Here is a 24,818-nt window from a genome sequence, read left to right on the forward strand (position 1 = left end):
GTCAGTTCTGATGCTTTGTCAATCCTGAACAGCATGTCATAAACTACTGGGACAGCTCAGTCAAAGTCCAGCTCAACCCTGCATGCCTCATCACACCTGATCCTTGATACATCTACGCCAGCATTTTCCCACAGGTAGGTTTATCCTCCCTCACAGCACTCACTACTTGCTTGTCTCAGGCCTTTGCTTCATCACCTGAATGGGTTCTTCCTCATTGAATCACCATCAAAGCCTGGTAGCAGAGCACCCATCTCCTCTCCTGAGATGTTAATTAGTTCACCAAATTCTGATGATTGGATAAGTAGACTTTTGCTGGTGCCATTTTTGTCTTTGGCAGAAGTCTTAGTGTGTCTGAATGCCCAGAGAAAGAAGGGAAAAAGGAATAGGAGATATTTACATAGGGTTGACCGTTTTTTGGATAGTCAGGTCTGAAAGATGATCCCGTTTCTCATCTTTGGGTCACCCAGCAGGTGAGATCTTGGCAGGAAGAAAGAAAATAAAATGAATTAACCTGAATATCTCCTTCTTGGGAATAAAAAGGCCTGTGAATTTGGCCCCTTTTGGATCCAGAGTAATAGTTCACAATCATTTGGATTGATCTCCGAAGGATTATGTTTAATGCCCTTCAGTAGCGTTTTGCCACTTTAAACAGAAGGTGGATTATTGTGCTTTATCTTCAAAGCACAGTGAATATTAAGTGTAATCAGGAAAGTAGACTGACGTTGTCTTTGGAGGGGCAGTTACCATGGTTAACAGGACTTCAGGAGCTATTGCATAGTCCTAGACATAGGCATTGCCATAGGGCTGGTGACCAGCAGGTCTGGCTCTGCCCTGACCTGGAAGGCAGCTAGAATACGTCCTACTGGGACATCTGTTGCCCTTGTCACTTAAACTAATGTTCAGATGGGCACAGATATGTTTTCCTATTCAAACTCACACACTGGCAAATGTTATTCCTGGTCACACGTTGTTGACTCATTCCTCTTTAAAATCCTGCCGAACCTATTGGCAATGCTGTACATCAGGCGGGCAATAGCCAGCATCAATTTCCCCTGTTATCTATGTAGCAAACAGAAAAGCAGGGAGAAGAGGAAGGGATGATACTGTAAATAAGTAAGAAGCATTGATGGATCCATGCAACTGGAAATGGAAATGCATTAAACTGTTTCGATCAACTGTTGAAGCCATAGCTCAATGTCAGTGCTCTTTGCTGGTGCCCTGCCCGCTCTGAAACATAAGCTTGGGTATTAACTGTTCTATTAAAAGTACTCTTGAGACATGCTCTTGGCATGAAGGTGTTTCTACAGAGTGTCTAGGACTGGGCTTTTGGCTCCTGAGAGCTCCCTGCAGTTCTCCCTGCCTATGTGAAGGGAGTCTAAGGGAAATGAGACTATCTGAGGCCAGAGCTGGCCCATATCTGTGACTGAGCTGGCTCATCTGTCTCACTGCTTGGTCATGTGAGCTGGAGTATGGATCCATCTGCTAAGAATTTTAGACTTGGCTGGTTTAATTTCTGAGTGCATTTATTAATAGTGATTGGGTTTTTAGTTATTATTTTTATAATGGAAACTAACATCCTCCTCCAAGCTGAGGAGCACAGTTCAGGAGCTAACTTGGGGGAAGAAGGTGATTTTTCTACCCTTGCAGTGGCTGGGGCTTTCCTGCCCTTCCATTCATGCTTTAGTATTGCTGTTCTACATGGTACAGATCTTGCTCCCAAGAGAGGGAAACCTCAGGCTCTCCTACCAACCAGAGCTCTGGGATGGTCTGGTTTGTTTTAGACCATCAAAGTCTTAAGAATGAACTGATGTTCTGGGGCAGGTGTGTCTGTATTCAGCACCAGGGGAAAACTGTGCCTTCTGCAAGTTCAGTTTTTGCAAACCTGGAGATCTTTATTAGCAAAAAAGAAGAAAATCATTTGTAGTCACGGGCATGACCTCAAACTACCAGTCTGAACGAAGCCTGACCTGGTTGTTAGGTTCCACTTTGATGGAAATCCTCCCTGTTTATCCTCTAATTTGTTGTACAGAGGATTGTGTGACTAAGTTGGAAGCATACATGTTATTTCTATCAATATGCAGAAACCCCCTGCTCCCCTCATTAAGAGCAGAGAGTTTTGTTCCTGATAGTCAACACACTTTCCACTTGCAGTATTGTGTCTGGGATTAAGTTGCTTAGAGATTGTGTTTGTGCACATAGCCCTGTCCTCGGTGATATGTTATTAGGATTGCTCACTCCGCTTGCCCGTGCCTGGGCTGCTAACAACTAATTAGAGTTGTCAGTCTAAGGATAAGCTGAAGGAGGAGTCAGTTTTACTCTGTCATGGCTGTAAACCTAAATGGCCACGGTTCAGAGCACAGTAACAACCACAGAGGCTTAGCTGGCCTCAGATTTGTTTTAACAATTACCATCTATTGGTCCTGGGGCCTGACAGACAGAGGCTGTGGCAGTACTTACTTCAGTTTCAGATAGGGTCTTAAGAGGGGTACCAAATGTAGCTGAAAAGAGGATGGCTTCTGTTTGTCTGGGACTTGTTGGCCCTAACCTCCTGCCAACCTCATGGTGTTGAGGGGCAGGTAATCTGGCAGGCTAAGGATGCTTAGCTAAAACCTTCTTCTTTGTGACATTTATGTTTGTGGAGCAAAGCCTCAGGACCCCCAGTGCTACTTTTTTGTAGCATTTGGTATATGCAGCTTTGGTGGAAAAAGTCTTTCATAGGGCAAAGCGGTTGTATAAATTTTGGCTGGCCTGAATTTTTCCCCTCAGTGTGTAAGTTAGGACTTGTTCTGCAGGATCCTTGTTTTTTCTCTGCTGACTTGTGAGGAAGATTCCCATGTGCTACCACTCACCAAGATTTTCTTGGGAAGTCTCCCTTGTGCCCCGAGAGTTTTTCCGATTACCTCTTTGACTGAAATTGGTCTGACAGAGCATGTCTGCATGCTGTGGTAGCCAGGAGATATAGAAGACTTGAGACATAAAGCCAAAGGCCCAGATGGCAAGGAGAATTCACCGGAGCAGTGGAGGCTGGGGAGCAGATTTTGCAAAACTGACATATTCAATCTGTGGCATCATGTCAGATGCAAAGTACCAGGAGGCCTCCTTCCTGTACCCTGGGTAAATGACCATGAAAGAAGAGAGGATGATACCCAGATACGTGCATCAGGAAGCTGGGAGCCCCCCTTAAAGAGGGGACCTGGGTCTGCTACGTGAGACTGCAGCCTGCCTGCACAGCTGTTCAGCCTTTGTGCCGCTCGTTGCTCATCTCTAAACACCTCTGCGGTTGTAATGGTAGGCTGAGTAAAAGCTTGTGTGAGAGCTCCTCGCCTAGAGAGATGAATTTGTTTGTTCAGAAGAGAACTGGTTTAAATCAGCTAATCCATTTCTCGGATATTGTTGGGAGAAACAAATACACTTTCCATAAGCTTCCATTATCCTGTTTTTTGGCCAAACTGTCCAGGAAGAGCAACTGAATTCTATTAAGAGAGAGACATCCAAGCTAGAGAGTTTTGTCAGGAAAGGAGAGGCAAGAGCTGTACAGACACAGTGGATGACAGACAGTCTTGGTCATCTCTCTGTGGACAATTGCTCACCTGCCGTGGCCCTTTCAGAGCTGAACACCACATCTTGTACTGTTCTAATTCAGACACTCTTTTTAAGGTTTTCCTGCTATGGCAGCTATTTTCCCTGTAGGACCTAGTTATACATCAACTTTTTGGGATAAAAAACAACTCCAGAATCCCAGCAAACGCTCTGTGCTGGGCATCCTGCAAAGTTGTACATGTTTGGGTCTCGCCCAAGTATGTCCTTGTCTTTAAGACACAGGAGCATACTGCTGCTGAAGTACTGTCAGACACTTTTCCAGTGCTTCCCATCCTGCTGTTCTGAAGAAACCACTTTGGTTTTTAGCCCTGTTGTTGTTGTCTGGGTTTAGATCAGGGGTGAAACCACCTGTATCAAAGACCTCTGAACCGCCATACAGCTGGTGGTACCCAGACTGCATCAAGGCAGCCTGGCTGGAGGGAGGCTTTGTCCTGGCACTGCTTCTGCTTGCATGGGGTTGTAACACAGGTTCCTCTCTAACATACGCTGTGAGTACTTCTGCCACACACTTACCTCCAGTCAGCAGGTCAGAGGTGCTGAGCCTGGCACGGCAGCTGTTGCCAAGCTTTCTTTCTTGGTCTGCACAGCACCGGTACATGCCCTGGGGATGTGGGAACTGGGCCAAGGCAGAGGGCCATGGATCTGGGACCGTGGGGTGGCAGGATATTCTCTGCCAGAGGTGATGGACAGGACTGGGATCTGAGTTTGTGGGGTATTCATTAGGGAGAGGAAAAGATGGTACTTGCTTGTATGGGTTGGGTGTAGTGGGTGTATTTGCAAGAGAAAAGACTGGGGATAGGAGAGCTAAGAGGATGGGAAAGTTTATATGTGTGTTCTACCAAAAAAGAGTGCTGCAGCTGACACTTGAGCAAAGTGGATTTGGGAAGGCATGCGCTATATATGCCGTAACACTGGCATTAGGAGGCATGGGGAAAGGGAGGTGGTAGATGGAGAGAGTTAGAAAACTGCTATCAGCTCATATTATTTAAGGTTGGGGGTCACAAGGCAGGAAAGGAGGGAATGCCCTGTGGACATGAGCGTGTTGAGTGCCCAGCTGTGGGGAGAGAGATGTCACAGACTAGAACTCATTAGGGGAACCAGGAAGACACCAAGCAGACCAAAAAAGCAATTCATTTTCTCATGGTAATTCTCAGCCTCTGTGCAAGAGCCTGAGGCATAGAAAAGTGAAAACAGCTGTCCACACCTTCAGGGGAGCATAAGACATCAGACCTGACACAGGACCTATGCCAGGTGAGCAGAGGTTTTTTCCCCCAGCCTCTTTCCCAGAGGGTGTGACACGGTGCCATGGTATTGTGCCTGTACCTTTGCTTTTCTCCCATGATTTTTGGGCCATAAACCATATCAAGCAGCACTAGTGAAGGTGCAGGAACAGGCTCTCATGCTATTCCTAACCTATTCCCTGCACCCTGGCACTAGAGCAGAGCTGTTTTCTGCCCTGACTGAGGACTGTGGCTGGCACATGGAGGCAACACACAGAATAACAGTGCCTCTTTTGAGGAGGGGACTTATGCAGGGAAGACCCTGAGTCACTCCTGATGTGAGCAGAAGCCTTAGTAGGAAACTGAGCATCCGAGGGGGATGGTGTCGGGGTGTGTGTATTAATTAGCTGCAACCATCCTGACTATGAGCTCTGAAACAGCACCAATTATGTTCACTCCTATAGGGAAACTGAATGTGAACTAAATTTCAGAGGTGCTCAGGCTTCTCTACATCCCAGCAGGTTCTTCTGCTGCTAGTTCTGTGCTGAGACACTGTACTGGGAGACTGAGAGTTCAGTTTTCAGGAATGGCACAGAGGCCTTTTGGAGTTTTCTGTGGGGAAACAACTTATTCAGTTACTAGTTTTTGCTCTTCCACTTGGACCAGTCTCTCAGAAGGAAACTTTTTTTTTTGAAGTCAGTAAACAGTGTTTTCTCAATGAACAGAGATTGTATTTCCAACATGAACCCCTCTCACCCTATTTCACTTCATATAGTTCCTGATTTCCATTCCTCTTTGCCTCTCTATTGCAAACACAAATAAGCATGTGTATGCACACGCTCCTACCTTATCTCAGCCTTTGCTTCTGATTCAAATGTAATTGGTCTCCAGGACTTGAAGTAAAACAGTTGGTTTTCTTTGATGAACCTGAAAAACCATCACTGGTCCCAGGAATTGACAGACATGTTTAAATTTCCTAGTTGTATGCAGACCTGTCTCATTTTGTATGATTTTGGAGTCCTTGTTTCTAGGGTTGTGTGTGATCGCAGGAAACCATGGAAATTTTTCATTACTGTTGTCTGGGAAGAAGCTGATTTCTGAGACTGCTTGTTTGCCAAGCTGCAAGGGGATGAATGGGATGTAGAAGAGACTGAAAATGGCTCCATTTCTGTGGCAAAGAAGCATCTGGGTTAAATCCCTGCTGGCTAAAGAAATAATGGCAACTGAAGGTCATTCCAGCTGACACTTTGTAGGCTTTTGATCCTTTGTGACTTACTCTCACATCCGATGAAACGAGTGCTGTAAATCTCATCCATTGCAAATATGCTACAACACTAGGCCCAACTCAGCCAAGCATTTCATGGGAAGAATTGGTTGGAGTGCCAAAACTAACAGAGGTTCCTGACAGTAGCTGTGGTTGAGGTCAAGGGAACAATAAATAATAGTGACATTTGCACTGAACAGGGATTTTCCTTACCAAGTGCTGATTGCAAAGAGGTATTTTACTGTCCTAATCATAAACTAGAATACAGTAGCTAATAACTTAATGCAATATAGATGGGTTTAATAGTGCTAGGTCTGCTGGGATTTTCTGAGCAGTTCAGAGCTTATGTATAATACAAGCCCTTCAGCCAGCATCCTGGTATGCTCTAAAATGGGGAACTCGGGTTTGAGGGAAGGGGAGAAGCCTTCCATCTAAGGTGATTTGCTGGAAAGAGCATAATGGATCTAAATGGATGAGAAGATGGTGGCAGTTGGCTGGGTCAGAGGAAAACAGAGCAACACTCAAAGTGGGTTTTTGTGGTTTGGGGATTTTTCTCTTACCCTTGGGCTTGCAATGAGGCCTTGCAAAAGTCCAAGTTTATGCATGGAAATGTGCAAGTTTTCATTCTGGTTAGCTTTCTAGGAACCAACTCACATGTATAAATGAAAAGGTGCAAATAAAACTACCTACAGGTGTTAAAGAGAGAAGGAAAAATGGTTGGATTTTGTGGTGTGGTTTTTTGTGTGTTTTTTTTGTTTGTTTGTTTGTTTTGTTTTGGGGTTTTTTTAAGCCATTTAGGGAAGTTTATGTGCTTCAGTCTGTCTATCCAAAATACTGGGACTCCAGCATCCTGGTCATTATAAGAAAGCAAAAGCTCTTGAATCTCTTTCTAACCATTTTGTCCTGTTTGTCTAGACAGGAGGGATAGTTATATGCCAAGCATATTCTCTCTCACTAGTGGAGCTGAGCAACAAGGTGAGTTTACCTTTGTGGATCTAAACTTGCAGATTATTTGTACATTTTCAGTGCAGCATCTACTCACAGACTGAAGTGACAGAGAATTCAGTGTGTGCCTCAGTAAATCGTTCCAGCATTTTTTTTACTCTCATGGTTCAGTTGTCATGACTTAATCTAAGCCTGTCTCATTTCAGTTTCCAACTACAAGCTCTGTTTATGCCTTTGTCTTCTCACATAAAGAGCTATTTGTTATCAGCAGTCTCTTCCTTGTGTAGTCTCAGACACCAGAACGAGTAATCTCATAGGCTTTTTTCAGTATGCAATCCAGAAAGAGTCTCTTTAGCCATTCACTACAAGGCATATTTTCCAGCCCTTGATTCATTTTTATAGCCCTCAGTTTTTTTTGAACATCATTCTGGCAGTGTGGTCACCCGTATTAAACAGATTTTCAAAAATGATCTCACTGATGTGGATGCAGAGGTGATGCCCATCTCACAATATGTTTAGTAAGCTTTGACTTAATCATCCAAGGATTTGGGCATCTTTATACTACAGAATTAAGCTGAATGCTGATGCTCACTGTTATATCTACTCAGGATCCTCTTGGAGTCATCTCTTTCCTAACAAGAGAGACACATTCTTTCCTCAGCAGTTTTCTTTCTGGACCTTTACATTATCCAGGATAAATTGAATGCAGTTACCATAAGCCCATTCCATAAAGCAAACCGAGTTGTCCTGTGTGAGGTATCTCTCTAGTATGTTATTTACTGATGCATATTTTGTCCTCTGCAGATGTCAGTATCTTATCCTGACATAGGCACTTAAGGATGCTGCCTTTGTGTAGGAGGGAAAGAAACAAAGCACAAGCCACATCGCAGAGCTGTGCCAAAGTCTGCTCCCAGTCACCCCAGCTGCCAATGGATGTAAGATCATTCAGACAGCAAAGGTGCTTGTGTGTGATGTCAGCTACACAGCCTGAACAGGGGACTTTATAATTTATATGCTTTAGCTATGCCAGCCTGCTGGCTGAATCTTTGACCTTGATGAAGATGTGAAATAGCATTGGTTTAAGAGGTTCGTGGGATCTCATTAGAGAGTCCTTCCTAGAGAAGGTCTTCCCTCTCACTAGAGAGATATCAGCGGTGTGTGCACCCATTTAAAATTTCTTTTTGAGCTCTTTCGGGTAATGTGGTTTTAATCTGCTTAATGTGGGCTGCATTTGAATAGTATTACATCTTCAATTAGTCTGTCGTGTGGAAGCAAGCCAGGATACTTCCAATGCCTGAGGATGTTATGACAAGATAGTTACTTTTCTTGTTGCTTTCTCAAACACTACCCAGTTTGTCTGCCAAGGACCCATAAAACTATATTAATCATCATTCATTTTTTAACTTGTAAAGTTGCAACCCACATTCATCTTCTGTGATTTTTATTTTTTTTTTTCTGGAATCAGTAAGGAATAAAAAGGTTTATTGCTGGGTTGTTTTGAGGTCTCCTCTGCTTACACTGACCCAATTGGTTCGTGTTTGTACTCCCATAGTCAATACAAGCATGGATGGTACAGGGTAATTTTATCTTCCCGGCATTTACAGGGTGCTAGCACAAACTTCCCTTCAAAGGCCTGGCTAGATGAAGTTTTCCCCCATCTTTTCCTACTTTCTATGGCACTTTAAAAATTTTAATGATCTGTTAGTAGTCTGTTATTCTGCCATTTTTTATCTGACTAATTCAGATCAGGGTACACAGATCCAGCTGGAGTCTTACAAATAGGACACAGAGAAGCCTGTCTTTCCATCCTCTCTGGATTTTATCACAGATTCGGCCACAGATATTCCCAGATTTAAGACCACACAGGTTCTTTCCAGAGCTGTACAAAGAATTATATCTTCTCCCTGACCACCACAGTGGGATGGCTCAGCAACCATTGCTGAAACTTGTTTAAAATGTACTTTTCACCCGGGGTATCTGATTCTGCGAGGTGGTGTTATCTGTCACGAAGAGGCTGGAAGGAGCAGGATGCCACGTTGCAGTGTGTGCTGCTGCAACCTCTCGGGCTGATAATTGCTGATGGGTTGGCTCGGGCCAGGACCCACTTTCAGATCTTGATGCAGTGGGTAAAAATGAGGGAGGTGACAGCCTTACTTTTTGTGTCCCAGAAGAGTTGGGAATGTGAACAATGGAAACTTTGTGGAACCAGCTCCAGGCATTTATCTGTTGGACCAAATTGCAGTTGTCAGGTGGAGTGGTGGAGTGTGTACTTCCCACTTGTCCTGCATATCACCTTTTCTGCAGCCAAAGTCCTCCTCAGTGAACATGAAAAAGTGTCTGTGTGGGATAGGCATGTGTCCACATTACAGGGATGCTGCTCCTCCAAATGGTTCCCGTACTACTGGCCCTGTTTGAGGTCAGCCACGGAAGCAGCCTGGAAAATAGAGTGTCAGAGCAGATTTATCCAGTGAGTGGGACTGTTAAATTTCCCTCTCCTGGTCCAAGTCCAGAGGAGATGGGACAGAGCTGATAGACAGATGGAGAGGTCAGGGGATCAGGCTTCTGCCCTTGAATGATTGCCAGCTCTGTCACTGGCCTCATCCCTGTGCCCTCTGCTGCCGAGGGGACTCCAAGCCCCAGAGAGTGATTCCTGGGAGCCCACACCACCTGCGGCTGTCAGAAGTGACAGTGCTCTTCCTAGTGCAGGGAAAAGCAAGAGCTGCAGGGTTGCATCTGCTTCGGCTGTGAGGCCAGTGTGCTGCTGCTCCTCTGGAAACACGGTGGCAACATAGAGAGAATGCGTGAGGTTTCCAAAGGGGGAGCAAGTCCTCTGTGGCTCGGGTCCATGCCCTTTGCTGAGATGGGCAGTATCCTCCAGGCCTGAAGAAACGGGACTGCCCAATCCTCTGCTGTCTCCATAGGTGGTTAGCAGTTATGGGAATAAGGGGTAGGGAGATGATTCTCTGTAAGCGCAATCCACTGCAGATACTTTCGTGAAAAGCTATGACAGTTGCTGATATGACAGATGAAGCATTTTTTTCATAATTAATCAAGGAGTTGGACACAGGCACTTATGAAATTCACACATTTTAAGTGCATGCAGGTAATGGTGTGAAGGATGGAAGGGGAAGACAGGACTTTCAGATGGCAGAGATGGTGGCTATTAGGCAGCTGGCTTTAAGGAGCCAGTCACTATTCTGAAAGACTTCAGCCACTTCATCTCATGGACCGCCTGAACCTACCCTCATTTTTCCATCCTTTGCCCATGATTGATTTGATCTACCTTGATTCATCTGAAGATGATGATGACAATGATGAAGAGGTAACCATCCAGAGAATGACAGCAAAAATGCTTGCAGTAAAAAATGTTCTTGCTTCTCCTTTCTCTATTCTGTATATACTGATCCTGTGTTTTCAAATTGCATGCATTTCTTAAGTTCCTGTATGCACCACCCCCCTTGTTAAATTAATTCTTATGGGAAAAACTGCCTCAATATCTGTTGACCTCAGCTGCTTCATCTATGAGACTGAACATTTGCCATAAATCTTTTTAGTTTGAGCATCCTTTCAGCCTCTTTCTGAACAGTTACGTTTTCATTGTCGTCATCTTCCTTGGATGAATCAAGATCAATCAAGGGTGAAGGATGGAAAAAGGGGGTAATGATGACAGTTATCAGAGCAGGATATTAAACGATTGGCAGCAGAACTCCAAGACAGCAGACAGAGAAGTGATGGAGAACTGGGTGTTCCTCTATGCTGAGTTCTTCCTCCTTGGTCCAAATTCCCTACCAGACCTGAAGGAGAGGCTGAGGAAGTACCTGGTTTGTGTGGGGAATCTTGTCCTCTTTCCTCTCTGTGGATAAGTGGAGAACCACTGTATTAACTCTTCCTGGTCTAGCTTTGCCCCATGCATCCTTTTTGCTTACTAATACAGACAAAGAATTAAAAGTAAACATATTAAGGAATGCTTGTTAATACTTGATTATCTTAATTGCCTTGGATGGCCCTCCTTCCCTTACCAGGCTCTTTCTGGCTTGGATCTCTTGCCTTTCCAGCTCTGCTCCAACCACCCCATCATTAAAGCAGGTCTGATTTTTTTAATCAACGTTTTTGCATTTGGCTATGCTGTCTCTTGCCTGTTTGGAAAGCATCTGTGGAGGGATCATCTAATGCTCCCAATTTAGCTTTCAAACTGAAAACAGAAGGTGAGGTAATGCTGTAGCCCAGCTGTGAGCAGAAGGCTCTGACCACCTGCGGCCCTGACAATCATTGCATTTCCAAAGCAGGGACTCTTCTCCATTTTGACAGGATTGCAGTTCTTGGAGTCATTTTCTCCTGCAGCCTCCCTGCTCTTAACTTTCAGTTCTTTTACTAAAAGGGACTAAACGTATGGAGGTGATTGAATCGGTCAGGCACCTGGTGATGGAATAGGAGCCTGTTGCTATTGGATTGCTGCTTGGAGTCAGCAGTCACCTCTGCCTGGTAGCTCCTCTGGTTGTGGGTGAGATTCTTTGTAGGAGACTGGGGGAAATGCAATCAGTTCCTTGTAGGTGGCAGCTGCATACTTTGGACACAAGCCCTAGCAGGGGCACTAATTGGATGTTGTCTGGAGTCCAGAGATTTATCACGGTATTTGCTATGGGAAAGTGCAGGTTGGGGTCTGTTTTCCTTCCTAGGGTAGCTCCATTGTGGCATGCAGCAGCTCAAACACAGGTGTCTCCTGTCCAAGATCAGGCCATGCTGCCCAAGTTTCAGATGCATGTTATGACTCAGCTTACTGATGAACTCATTAAACAAGGCACTGAGAGTTCTTGGAGAGTTTCACTGGTGACTTCTGTGCAGGTCTTGCACAAGGATTCTACTTTGGTCTGCATTCATCCCGCCTAGCAGAGATGGCAGGGCTGGGATCACCTTAGGCTCCCTGTGCAGGCACAGGGCAGAGGGAGGTAATGCCAGCTCGGGATTTCTACCATCTGAACTGTCCTCTGGAGATGTCCCTCTCACTCAGTGGCTTTGGAGGGAGGTGGCTTTCCTAATTTGTGTGCTTCAGTGAAGAGCCTGAAGTTAGATGGGATAAATTTGGCCTTTAAAGTCCTGTTGCAGCAGTCCATGTTTGCTATCAAACCTGAGGGGGATGATCAGTCATTTCTTAGTCATTCCAAATCCTTCTCAGGAATGTGGAGGGCCTATCCTAGAACAGTAAACATCACAGATTGTCTATTTTCCCTTCTTTACACTGTAGATGGAAGCATAGGGAACGCATTCTGCTGTGATGGACCAAGCACTCTGGTTTTGATCACAAGGTTGCAAATGGTACCTGTTGATCTCTGCCCCATTACAGGTCCCTATGTCCTGCTTGTCTCTGCCAGGCCCAGGAGGTGAGTCAGCACTGTAGATTCAGGTTTCTCTTCTATTTTCTCCTTTTCCAAACTTTCTGCATGTGATTCCTCTAGCATTTAAAACTCCAGGACTGTATTTCTGCCTAAAGAAAACAAAATCTAAATAGAAACCAAAGCTGTGCCTCTGCCACCTGAAGAGCAGAGGAAGGAGGAAAAGGGGAATTATAAAGATATATATATATATACACACACACACATATATATATAACGTCAACATCATTTTGTCAAAGACTTTGGGAGAGAAGAGGACTAAGAATTCTCTCCTCCTAGTATTTGTTGAGGTTGGAGGCTGCTGGGGACAGGAGGACAGAATTGATTGCTAAGACATAAAATCACCTATGGGGAGGACTTGCAATAGGCTTAAACTGCAGCAAGGGAATTGGGTTAGATGGAAAGGAAAACTAGTGATAAACTCTGAATTAAGAGGAAAGATGTGGATTGTCTGTTTTGGAAGAAGAATCTAATTTGGTTCTTTTTTTGTGGGTTGATTTTTATTATTTTTTTTTCTTTTCCTTAGTTTGCACTGTCAGTGAGTTGCTTTATTCCCACAACTACCCAACTGAGTAGCTCACCTATGAATTATTGAGTAGTAAGATAACTGGTTCTCTGCCAAAAGTTAATGCATATGGGATGCTTTTGGGGAAAGAGTATCATTGGTTGACTGTTACTGAATGTTTGGATCTAAACTATTTATATACTATTGGGAGCATCGTGTCACTGCCAGCCCAATTTGTTAAACAGAAGCATGTAATAACAGATGCATGGGTATGATCCGACATCTTGTTATCCTCTAGAAAACAGAGGCAGAACCTGAGTGGAGAGTTGGTGGTCTGACAGTGCTACACATGGGAGGTCTCCCCTCTTGTATGGGTGGGCAGGAGAACCCCCAGATCCACCCTTTGTGTATCCATTATCCTGCTTCACCATGCTATAACTAGCAACACTGGCCGTGAGTTAGAGGTAATATTTTCATGTTAGTCCGTGGCAATAAAAAAATCGCTAGATATGGGTTATGCCATTGGTCTGGCAGTAATTGAAGGTATTAGCTCTGAAATGCCCATTGTCTTGCTCTCATTATTTTTCTTGTGCATAACTTTGCTAATTGGGTGGCATGTGAGTGGGGGGAGGATTATCAGCATGCATTTCACATACAAGTGTGTATGTGTCTTCTGTACATACACCATCTTTTCCCACTTATCTTTTTCAATTAGGGGAGTGTACTGTTTTGAAACCAGGCACTTGAAGGTGAGTGAGGCATGGGAATGAGGTGGCTTTACACTACAGGAGAATACTTGTCTTTGTAGTGTTTTGTTAGCATGAATTAATTGGGCAGTGAGCCTGAGTGGAGTTCCAGCATGTCTGGGACAGATCTGTTTTGAGGAGGCATATCTGTGAGGCAGAAGGTCTGGAAATTCCCACCCAGGATGGACTGTCTTCAAAGCACTCTGTAAAATGAGCTAGGGGTCTCATGTATTAATCAGCACAGCTCATCATGCAGAAGTGGAAAACCTTTAGTAAATCCCTCTTTATTAAAATAAGGTGAAGACTAGTAGAGCTAATTGGCTTGGAAAGTCCAGAGAAGAGGAAAGTAGAAAAGCTGGTAGTGAATACATTTCATTTGCTCTTTTAAAAGCAGTCAGCTAAGACAGAACTAAGCCTTCTCTGCTCTGAGCCCTGCCTCTCCGGTCCCTGCACCCACTTGTCTAACAGAAAATGTACTTGAACAAATTTGTTTTGTTTGAAATAACAATACTTGCAACTTGGCTTTCAAGCACTTTGCAAAAAATACACGTTTTATCTCTTTATACATAGGGAGACTGAAGTGCAAAGGCAGAAGGCATAGAAGATGAAAGAAAGAGATTCTGTCTTTCAGCTGAAATAGGTTGAGCAAGCCTTCTGCCATCTCCCCTATTCCAACTACTCAATTATATCATCTCTCAGAAAGAAGCAGATGAGACTGGACTTGTAAATGTTACTTGGATATTTGTCTCCATGAGGAAAACTGCTGGTGCCTAATGTGTGTTCTTGGGGTGAGGGTGCTGTTGCAGGGAACAGAATTCCTCAGCTGTGATTTCCCAGCCTTGTGACAAGAAAAGAGCTTCCCGCTTGCTTGGGTAGAGTGCTCTGGTCTCTCCTGGGGCTGAAACCATGGAGTTTTCTATCCGCTGTGAAAGCAGGGGTACGGTATCGTTGATGTCTGTGACATCTTTATTACCCCAGATTATGGGACCAGGGGCTGGATAAGGAAGGCACGCCTTGCTGGAATTGCTTTGGTTGCCTAGAGAATTTTAGGGAAGATTGCATCCAGTATGACTGCAGAAGGGCACCTATCAGAGTTTAAATGAATGCTGGATGGGGCCATATAAGTGTCATAAGGCCCTAGTAGCAGCCTGTGCTGATTTGCTTTCCAGAGAGAGAAATTACTGCCTGGTGTTGTTAGCCATTTTGGATAACAAAACATAGCTAATAATTGTAACTAACCATGAAGTGCGGTCTTTCATACCAAGTTGTCTGTGTCCCCTTTACAATGTTAATCCAGCGAGTGAGTGGTTAATCAGCTCTCACAGGTGGGATAAGGTGAAGGCTACAAGCAGCAGTCTCACTGGCACTGTGATTGCATGGCTGAGCTTGGAGGGAGTCATCAGCAGAGTGGGACGAGAGCTGCTGAAAATAAAGCCGCTTCCAATCTAGCAAGGCTTGCTATTTTCATCACTTGTGTTACGTGTTGCACTTTCTAGATTTAAATAAAAATGTAAATGATGACTGACTCTGAAGGGTAGAGTAGAGGGTGTTTTTCACAGGGGAGGAAGCCTGGGCTAAGGACTGAAGTGTGGGTCAGAATACAAGACTCCTACACTGCTTCTGTCTGATGCTGTCAGTTCGTGTGACCTCAGGCAGGCCGTCTTTCTGCTCGTGCCTCTCTTTTTCTGCCTGGACATTGCTGTGCCATGGTGCTCTTTGCAGCAGAGGAAGCGTTGCGAGAAGTAAATCCCTGTAGAAAAATGAGAGTGCAGCAGCCCATGGCAGCTGCATAGGCCAGCAGTACAATGCAGGCGGCTGACCACCTACAGAGATGGCTGTTGTCAGCCGCTGGTCAGGGGGGCTACAGCAAGAGAAAGGGCTGCCTGTGAGTCAGAAAGCAAGTTATAAGTGAGCTCCTCAGCTCTGACAGCCCTTTCAAAACGAACCAGCATTTGGGAATTGACCGCGATACGCTATTTGCAGTCCTCAAGCTACAGTGGGAAAGCAGACTTTGCGTGTGTCTTGCATAGTAGCGTTGTATGGTGATGTCTAGGATTTGCAACCTTCTCAGTCCTTGCCTAAACACTTAATGCGAGGTCTGTTCACTTAGTGTTCCCCTGTTCTGCCAATGCTGGTTTGTGTTTAAGCTTGTCACTGATTTCTGTGCATCAATCCAATGTAAGCCTTTCTTTGCCTTTCATCCATATCAGATTGAGAAGCCTCGTGACAACATCCTCATTTTTTAAAGTGGAGAAAAAAAATTTTAAGTGAAATTTTTTTTCTGTACTTACCCCACAAGTGAAAAACTTTCCGTAGTGCAGCACTGCCATCCTGGGATGCTCTGACTTCATCATTGGTGAAAGAAGCAGTTCTGCCTTCTGGAGGCATCCAAATTTGATGGGAACCTGCAGCAGACGGCATTGCAGGGATCACTGTACCCCTTCTTGAGCTGTGCCCAAACAGGACAGCACAGTAACAGTGCATAGAGACTGGTCTCTCCTAAAAGCACTTTGGCTCTTGTAAGGAAGTACACTCCTCGCTTCCTCACGGCTAAAATAAAAACAGAATTAAAATAAATATTTACAGACTTGACCACAGCTCAACAACCAGTGCACTTCTCACTCATCTAGCAGGATGAGCATCTCAGCCTTGGTTAATTCCAGTGAAACCAAGAAAATAAGAGGGTTTGGGGACACAAAAAAATACCCCTCAACACTTGAGATTTCTCTGTGGTGCTTCCTTTGCTCTTGCCCTTCTCTATGTGAATGAACAATGTGATAGCTTAGCAACCCTTTGGTGCAGAGCATCTGCTCTGGCTCACAGCAAGAAAGCTTGCTTACAGCCTGGCTTGGCTTTAGGGTGCCTGGCATGCTGGAGTAGGTTGCTTGTGTTCAGCAGATTTGATTTGCTTCTAACAAGCTAATTCTGCTGCAAAGGCCGGCTGCCCTGCCTTGTGTTTCACAGCAGTTGCATCTTAGCAAGGTTGCTGGAGGAGCTTCACTCCTTCAACATTGCCTAGAAGGTTAATGGTCCGCCCTCTTCACCCCTTTCGTCACTCCTCCTGCCAGCTAGCTCTTCTAGAGTTAAGCTGTGTGCTGAGAGAAAACATTAATTGTCTCTGTTTGCTGTGTTTCTTACCAGGGGATCCCAAAGCCCTGTACGTGCAGAGAGGTTTTCTACCTCTTCCTTGAAGCGTTGCAACCTGCTGCGTGTAACATGGCTACTGCTTAAGAGAGCACTTCAGCTGCATGCACTGGAGTTCAGGGGAGATACAGAAAGGCATTTGAGGAGCCTCTTGACAAGGACTAGCCGTTAGACCTGGGCTAAAAACTGGGGGTTCATATCCAAGCTCCTCAAAGAGCACCATGGCAGCTTAGTGAGCCAGAATAGCCAGACACTGCTTCCCTGTGGGTATTAGAGACACCTGGAAAATCATTATAATTGCCTGTAGCTCCCTAAAGGTGTCTGTGCAGGAGTCATGTTGGAGGTCTCTGCTCTGAGACCGTCGCCATCTCAGATGTACTGGAGCTCTTCAGTTCCCGTATCTGGGGATTTGGAGCACTGGCTCATGTAAACAAGCTTTCTTTTGCATTTAAGCCAGGGATGAAAAAAGGACGTGTTGTCATCTGCTAGGATTTGAAGACTGAATCCTTGTCTTGGTGGTGGGTCTCCCTTTTGCGTATAACCTACTTGAAGAAGTGTGGGCTCCCCAGCAGGTGTTGGAGGCCAGAGCTGATATCTGGCTCTGTGATTGCTGTTGACCTTTCTTTGCTTTCATATCCACTGGCAGCCTTCAGGAGGGGCAGCGCCTTGACGCAGTACTGCATTCTTTGCAGTGATGGGATGACCTGCTTCAGCTTGCTCTCCAGCGGCTCCAGGACCACCTGCAGAGTTAATGTTAGTTGGGTGTTTCCTAGTGCCAGAGACAAGAGGAGAAAATTTAATCAATTTTTACTGTATAGGCACTTTCACACATGCCTTTGCAAGGAGAGAATATAGGCCCAAAGCCTGTCCCAGTGCAAATCAAGCTAAATCCTATTTCCCAGTACAGAATATTAAATATCTTCTGCATCCTTGACTGCCCTGCTGTTTCTGTGACCTAAGGAAGCATCTGGAGTGTCCCAGCCCTGCTCCTCTGTGATCCTTTATCATCCCCAGATGCTCCTTCAGTGGGGCCCAGGGGGGCACTTTCCTTGCAGCATGTGTCCTTGCAGGGGGCACTTTGTCCAATTTCAGACCTTTTCTCTTCCTCTGTACACAGGTGCTGCTCAGAGTAGTGAGGGAAGCTGCTCTCCCACCCTTCTCTCTCCTTGTGAGATAGATTGCTTTGAATACATCTGGAGCTGCTGTGCCATTTTTTTTTTTTTTTTTGTTAAGCCTTCCTTTCTCTTTTCTCTCCCCTTTTTCTCTCTCTTTTGGTTTCTTTTTTTTTTTTTTTTCCTCTTACATCACCAGCTCGCCTTGATTATAATGTGAGACCCCACCAGCTTCAATTAAGAAGCAGATGTGACCCAAGAAATGGGATAGCAGCTAGGGATGGAGATGACACATTCATGGTACTAGGTCTAATCAAACAACTTCTCACATTATTCTCACCGTGAGTTGGGAGATGTGTGAGCCAAAGGCAAGTCAGCGCTTGGAGCACCCGCAGAGACACATTGCTAGCAAAGCCATCTGTAATGAGCTGACCATGCCACTCAGCACGGCAACGTGAGCTCAGTCAAGGGCTGCTTTTAATCCACTTAAGTGCAGCAAAGGGCCCAGAGACCGAGAGTTGAGAACGGATACCTAGAAAACAATCAACCACTGTCAAACAGGGGCTGCCAGGCAGGGGGGATGCTTGTACACTGTGTACCCATAGATGTGGCTTTGCCCCTGGGAGGGGAACAACAAGGTTATCAGGGACACCATGTTCAGATGCTGTGTGTTGCAGGTTTTTGGGTTTAGCAGCTCTGCAGACCTTTAGAGGAGGCAGGTGCTTTGTAGATCTGTAGCGCATGGAAGTTGTCTGTGGAAGAGCAGGAAGAGCTTTGAACCTGCAGAAGGTGAGTTGTGGTTGTGCTGGAGCTGCTCTAAATACGTTCTCCCTGTTTTACATTTGGGCTAACAGCTGTTTTGTGTTCAGAAGGCTTTTCTCATTTTAGAGGGAGAGCTGATTATTCCCATGCTGTAGTGTTTTAATTAAGAGTTTACTGCAAGTGAAACATGTCCATCAGATGGCTGTGGAGATTGAAGTCCTCTGCCATTGCATTAAATAAGGGGTAACCCAAGAAATACAAATCCAGACTTGCTCCTTGCTCTGCCTCAACCATGCCCAAATCATGAGGTCCCTGTAAATTTTTACAAGTGCTGAAGAACAAGACTTGGTAGCCTCCATTTGCTAAGGAGGTGGCCGCACATCACCATTCTCACACTACTGGCAGAGAAGCTGACATGGAGAGACATGACTCATCTCCCAACATGGAGGGAATTGTTGCCAGAGATAAAAATAGGACCCAGAGTCCCTGTAGCCAGTCCCTAATGTGTTGTATTGATGTATTTGGGAGAGTCCCTCTAACACCCATTCGGGTCTGTGCTCTGTGAGGACAGCCAGTGCGTATCCTTCCATCTGAACATGGTGTCCCTGATAACCCTGTTGGATGCTGACCAGAAGGACATCAGTGTAACTGTTTGGGAGCGTATCTGCCTGCTCAGGGAGTGCAGTTTATGCTGGCTATGAGGACTATGGTTATTCTGATTAAAATCTGAGGATTGAATCCCAGCTGTGGCACTCAGCTGCTGGAGTTGCACTTCCCAAATGAAAGAACAGGTCTTGGTAGCTCCTCCAAGCAGTGTCTCATTTTGGGATGAGTACTTGCTAAAGGCCACCCCTACCTAATAAATGCGAGGAAGGATGTGGCCCCAGCTCAGTCAGAAACTTTTGATTTGATGAAGCCTGGCTCCTGCTAGAAAACAAATAACCTTTGGGAAATCACAGGTACTTGTCTCCTCAGAGGCACCACCGGGGTGACCGTGCTGAGCGAGACGGCTGTTCCCTGACGGCATCCCCGTCTGTTGCTCTGTTTGGTCTCCAGTCCCCCCTGTGGTGGAGCCAGCCTTCCAGGACGTGCGCCAGGGCGTGGGGCGCAGCGTCGCCCTGCGCTGCACCATGCTGAAGGGCAGCCCCATGAAGGTGGCCACCTCCGTCTGGCGCTTCAACGGGACCCTTCTGGCGCAGCCCCTGGCAGAGCAGCAGGACTACTCGGAGCTGAAGGTGGACAGCGTCAGCCGGGAGACCAGCGGTAGCTATGAGTGCAGCATTTCCAATGACGTGGGGGTCTCCACTTGCCTCTTCCAGGTGTCTGGTAAGTCACAGAGTGCACAGTGGAATGAGCTGTTGGATGCGGTCATGGAGGTGTGGGAAGCTTGCTCCCCATAAACTGGTGCCACTACAGTCAACCTCTCCTGCCTCCCCTGGGACCAGCGCTGTGTTCAGAAAGCACGACTTTTCACAAGCCAACAGGGAGATCTGCCTCCATCATCCAGGCCTTCAAATCTGGGCTGGACCTAGGGCAGTTAGTGCCAACCACTGGTACATTTATTTTTAGGACTGTTTGACCACTTGCCTGAAAGATACAGGACTTAAACTCAAGGCTGACATCAGCTTTCAGGCATGGACAACCTGTATCACAGATAAGGATTGACCAAGGGGGAGTGAAAGGCTCTACATCCCCCAACAGGCTCCAAACCATTTAATTTCCCCTTTTAAAACAAACAAGCAAACAAAAACTGTATGATGTATTCCTGTACCTTCCCTGTGTCTCCTGTCGGTCTGTCTCACAATGCCTGCTAGGACAAACGTGAGCTGGGAACAGGTACTAGTACCCAGTGGATTTGCTGCTCGGTTTTCTGTGAATCCAGCAGGCATTGTAACAGGTCCCCTCTCTAGCACCTGCAACTGCAAAGAGGGATGGCAGAGTTATAGCATCTAAAACCACACATCTGACCTAACCTCTCCAGCTGATCATTAAATCTCCTTTTTCCATGACCCCAGAATTGAGTTAGGCACCAGTTTCTAGAAAAGCTCTCTGATGAGGTTGCCTTAATAAGCAGTAAATTCAACTAAAATACTAGGTTTTCAGTCCAGGGCCAATTTATAATACTTTTCAAGTCAGGGCTGAACAAACGAGAATAAATATCATCCAGAGAGGTCTGATTTTTGAAGCAGATCTTTCCTAGGGTTTGGAAAATCTCAGGTATACTCTAACTCTGAGATGCTCTCAGAGAAGGGGAAAACCAAACCACTTCTACTGTTTGGGCCCCTTTTCAGGACCCTTCTCTTACCCCTTAAGATTTCCTGGAATTTTTCTGGCAATGCATTTTTCTTAAGAGCTTTGGCCCTCTCTACCCTTTCTTCATATGCTTGCAACTCTCATGTCACTAAGTGATGGCAAACCATATCCCACTATGAGCCACCACATCAAACTATGTCCCTAGCAAGCTTGGCAATCTCAGGATCTGAATTTCTTGCTGGAAGTAGTAATAAATACATATTGTCACCTGGTGTGCCATACTGTGCCCCACGAGATAAGACCCCCTCAGCAGAAAGCAGCATTCATCCCTAGAGAGCACTCATCACGAAAATAGCAAGCATTTATTTTCCTGCATCCCTTCTCTGTTTCCAAGGCACTGGTATCTGATGGTGGCTTTTCAGCTCCAGATGTCTCTGCCTGTGTCCTGGGCAGTTACAAATCAATTAGGGCTTCTGGGCCTGTAGAGCAACCTGAAAGATAATCCAGTGGCTAGACTGCTGCGCTTGGGCTCAGGACTGCTGGAGTTTTAATTCCTATCAGCCAGAGCCTTCCTGGGTGAGCGGGGGTGGGAATGGAATTGTCTCTTTGTTTGTGTTTCTTCTCTGTGAAAGAAGGCCTATAAACCTTTCTGTCTGTCAGGGAGGCAGTGACTCATTTGTGACTGTGAGGTGTTCAGATCTACTGGAAACAGAGTACATAAATCTGCCCAGGAGGGGATTAGTTTCTTCTATGGATGGGAGAATAGCTTTCTGAGATGTTTTGGAAGGATAGTGAGACATCCAACCCACTCCCCTTAAGCAAGTTATCAGAGCAGCCCATACTGGTCACCACCTGCACTCCCACTAGCCACAAGCACAGAAAAGCCCTGGAAGATGGAGCGAATAACCTTCAGCTCTTCCCATCAGCTGTAAGCAAAAGACAAAACTTTCCAGCAATGGTAAAAGTTTCCAGAAAGGAAGTTCCAAAAGTATCTTGATGTGCTGCATTTCTATTAGAAGGCTTTTTTTTAAGCTTCCGTTTCTATCTTGGAGTCAATTAATAAGGCATTAATATCATGCAAGATGATGATTATCATTAGTTCTGATTTTATTTTGGAATCCATTATGAAGCTTGACTTCCACAGTCAATACAAGTTGAATAAGCAGCAATTAGTCTCTCAGGTGGTTCTGAACTTCTTGCTTGTGCAAAAATTCAAGTCAATAAAAATAATAAGAAAAAAAGGTCTTGGAAATAAACATCAATATTATCCATCTGAGTTCATAAAAAATAAACATTGAATCCTTTCAAGCTTAATTATAACCACACAGAATGGCAGGGCCTGTGATTCAAGCAGAAAGGTGCAGCAGACTGACTGGGGAGATGGTGTCTATGCCTGTTCCACTCTCCAGCATCCCTTGCTGCCCAGGCATCTTTCTGGCCTGTGCAGGTCCACATTGAACCTGAACCCAGAAAAGTGAGTTTTTGTTCAGGGCCAACTCCTGCCTGGCCCAGGAGCTGACAGGACCTGCTGAAAATTGAAACGCACAGGGTGAAATGAAGGCAATTTCAAATAGGGCAAAACCAGTTGTGGATAAGACCTTGAGCAGCTTCTGGGCTCCCTGCATTAGTCCCACCAGCTGCTGGGCTGCATGGCAGCAGCCTTTGAATCCCATTTGGTAGTTCAGAACAACAGCAGCTGGGGAAACTATGGGAAATCCCTCCTTCTCTGACCCTGTCCAGTTTCTCTCTGGTACATCATTTCTCCTGTGTTTCCCTTCCTCCTGCTGCCCTCTGTTTTTTGAGGGGAGATGTGGGTTGAGAAAAGGCATCTCTGCCCCTGCAAAAGATCCCGCTGTTTTTACCCAGGCTGAGGTTAGCATCCCCTTTGCTGCTGAGTTGGCTGTCACGTTACAAAGAGGCTGGAGCACAGTGTTGCCAAGGCAGGGGAGATGCAAAAGGAGCAAGGTCTCCTTTTTAAGGCCATGGTCCCTGTGTGATAAATAACACTTTTCCTATGACCTACTAGCCAAATGATCTTTCCTTAGAGTTTGTTAGCAGGAGACTCTGTTAAGCAGCAGATGAAACAGGGGAAATGCCAGTTTAAAGCTGTTACCTCAATCTAAACTACAAAGCAAGAGAGAAAAGAGTAGAGCTGGTTCCAGCTGGAGAACTATAGCTGTTCCCACCTTCTCTGGTCTCAGTCATGCCCCACTGGTGTTGCAGGGCTGCTAACCCTCCCAGTAGCTCAGGCTGTGAAATCAGTAGTGATTCACAGAAAATGATGGCACATCAGTGCAACACCAGCTACAATAGTAAAGGTGTCCAACGTGTCAAATGTGAGTGGAGCTGTTCCACTCTCACTACATATCTCTGTAATTTATGTTGCCCTTGATCCCACTCTTCTACTTTCCTCCCTTTTTTTTTTTTTTTTTTTTTTTTTTTTTCCCTCCAGCAAAAGCTTACAGCCCAGAATTTTACTATGACACTCCCAACCCCACCTTGAGCCAGAAGCAATCCAAGAATTACTCTTACGTCTTGCAGTGGACACAGAAGGAACCCAATGCTGTGGATCCCATCCTCAAGTATCGCCTGGAAGTCCGGCAGGTAAGGTCTGCTCTTCTAGAGCCTCAGCACGTGCCCTTGGGAAGACAACCTCTCAGGAGGTAGTTACATCAATGTCTCCTTGCCGATTAAGAGCTGAAGGCGATGAAATTGCCAGGTTCTGGTGGTCTTCCCCACCGAATGGAGGAGACGGGCCAAGTGCACAGCTCGGTGTTCGTTTTTATGTCTGGTGTTGGGCCTTTCAAATCCCTGCTGTCTCCCGTCAGACTGTTCAAGCTCGGTGTTTTGAATGGGGTTTTAATGTGAACAAAACCGCAGAGTCATTAGTAGGTATTGTAGATTTTATAGGCCAAAGGCTCCAACGAGTGGAATTCCATCCTCCTCACTCCTATGAAATAAAGGGAATAAGCTGAAGAACTCTCCAGGCAGGAACTGCAGGAAAAAATCATTGGATGTTTGCGTTGCAGAAGGGCTTTCATACTGTCACACTAATGAAGCTATTTGGACTATATAAACTCTGCAGGGAATGAGAAGTGGGTTTCAAGGTTTCTGAGTCTGAAGAGAAATCATACTGGGATGTGGGGGGGAGAGAACTGAGGGAAATCTCAAGAGATCACTGGTTGGAGAAGGTTAGGGAAAAGAGTCTGATGTTTTTAAAGAGCACGTTAACCTAGCAGGATTGCCGGGTACTTTCATCCATGTGCAGCGAAGTGCCTGCATTCAACATTTTTTAAAAATGGGAACATTTAAAATTAGTGGTTCTTGTCATTCAGTGGTAGCTTGGAAGCAAATGCATTTTGCAAGGAAAAGTTTGTTTACTGTAGATAGAAAACAAAATAATTAAAAAGATCCAAGTGTCTCTTTCCTCTAGTTCTGCACAGTAGGCTCCAGTTTTATGTCTCTGTTTGATTGTGAGCTCTCTGGGGTGGGACAGCCTTTGTTTGTTACTCACACCATGCGGAGCACATTGTGTGTGCTTAATAATAATACAGGACACAGGGGAGCCTCTAATAATGAAGGCAGTTTGTCATAGTACCCCTTCCCTCGTAACTGAATTTCGCTATTATCAGCACTGCAACTCAATGAACTAATTTGTGATTTTTATCCTTCTCCAGTGATGTTGAGACTTTTTTCCTTTTGCACAGTGCCTTGAAGTAATCTTAGATCTGTTCCTCATTGAGCTCCTACTGAAAGGGATCAAGAAAAGGGAAAATCACATTTCTGTTTTAAGTTATGTAGTGAAGGAAGCTGAGTGCCTGTGCAAACTTAACCCCCCCTGGTTTTGTTCATACCCTATCAGTTACTGCTGTTAATG

At 45.4% G+C, this 24,818-nt stretch overlaps 1 protein-coding gene across 4 annotated transcripts in view; it reads left to right on the forward strand.

Annotated features, from left to right (window-relative positions):
- Positions 1–24,818, forward strand: part of MDGA1 (MAM domain containing glycosylphosphatidylinositol anchor 1) — a 156,478-nt gene that overhangs the window by 75,380 nt on the left and 56,280 nt on the right. For all 4 annotated transcript variants that reach the window (XM_042789528.1, XM_042789527.1, XM_042789529.1 and 1 more), the window contains exons 9-10: positions 19,745–20,014; positions 23,394–23,545. In XM_042789528.1, coding sequence (XP_042645462.1) covers positions 19,745–20,014; positions 23,394–23,545 — 422 coding nt within the window. The remainder of the gene's footprint in view (positions 1–19,744; positions 20,015–23,393; positions 23,546–24,818) is intronic.

This window comes from Tyto alba, unplaced genomic scaffold (genome assembly GCF_018691265.1).
Source record: "Tyto alba isolate M040663 unplaced genomic scaffold, T.alba_DEE_v4.0 Super-Scaffold_16, whole genome shotgun sequence".
NCBI lineage: Eukaryota > Metazoa > Chordata > Aves > Strigiformes > Tytonidae > Tyto > Tyto alba.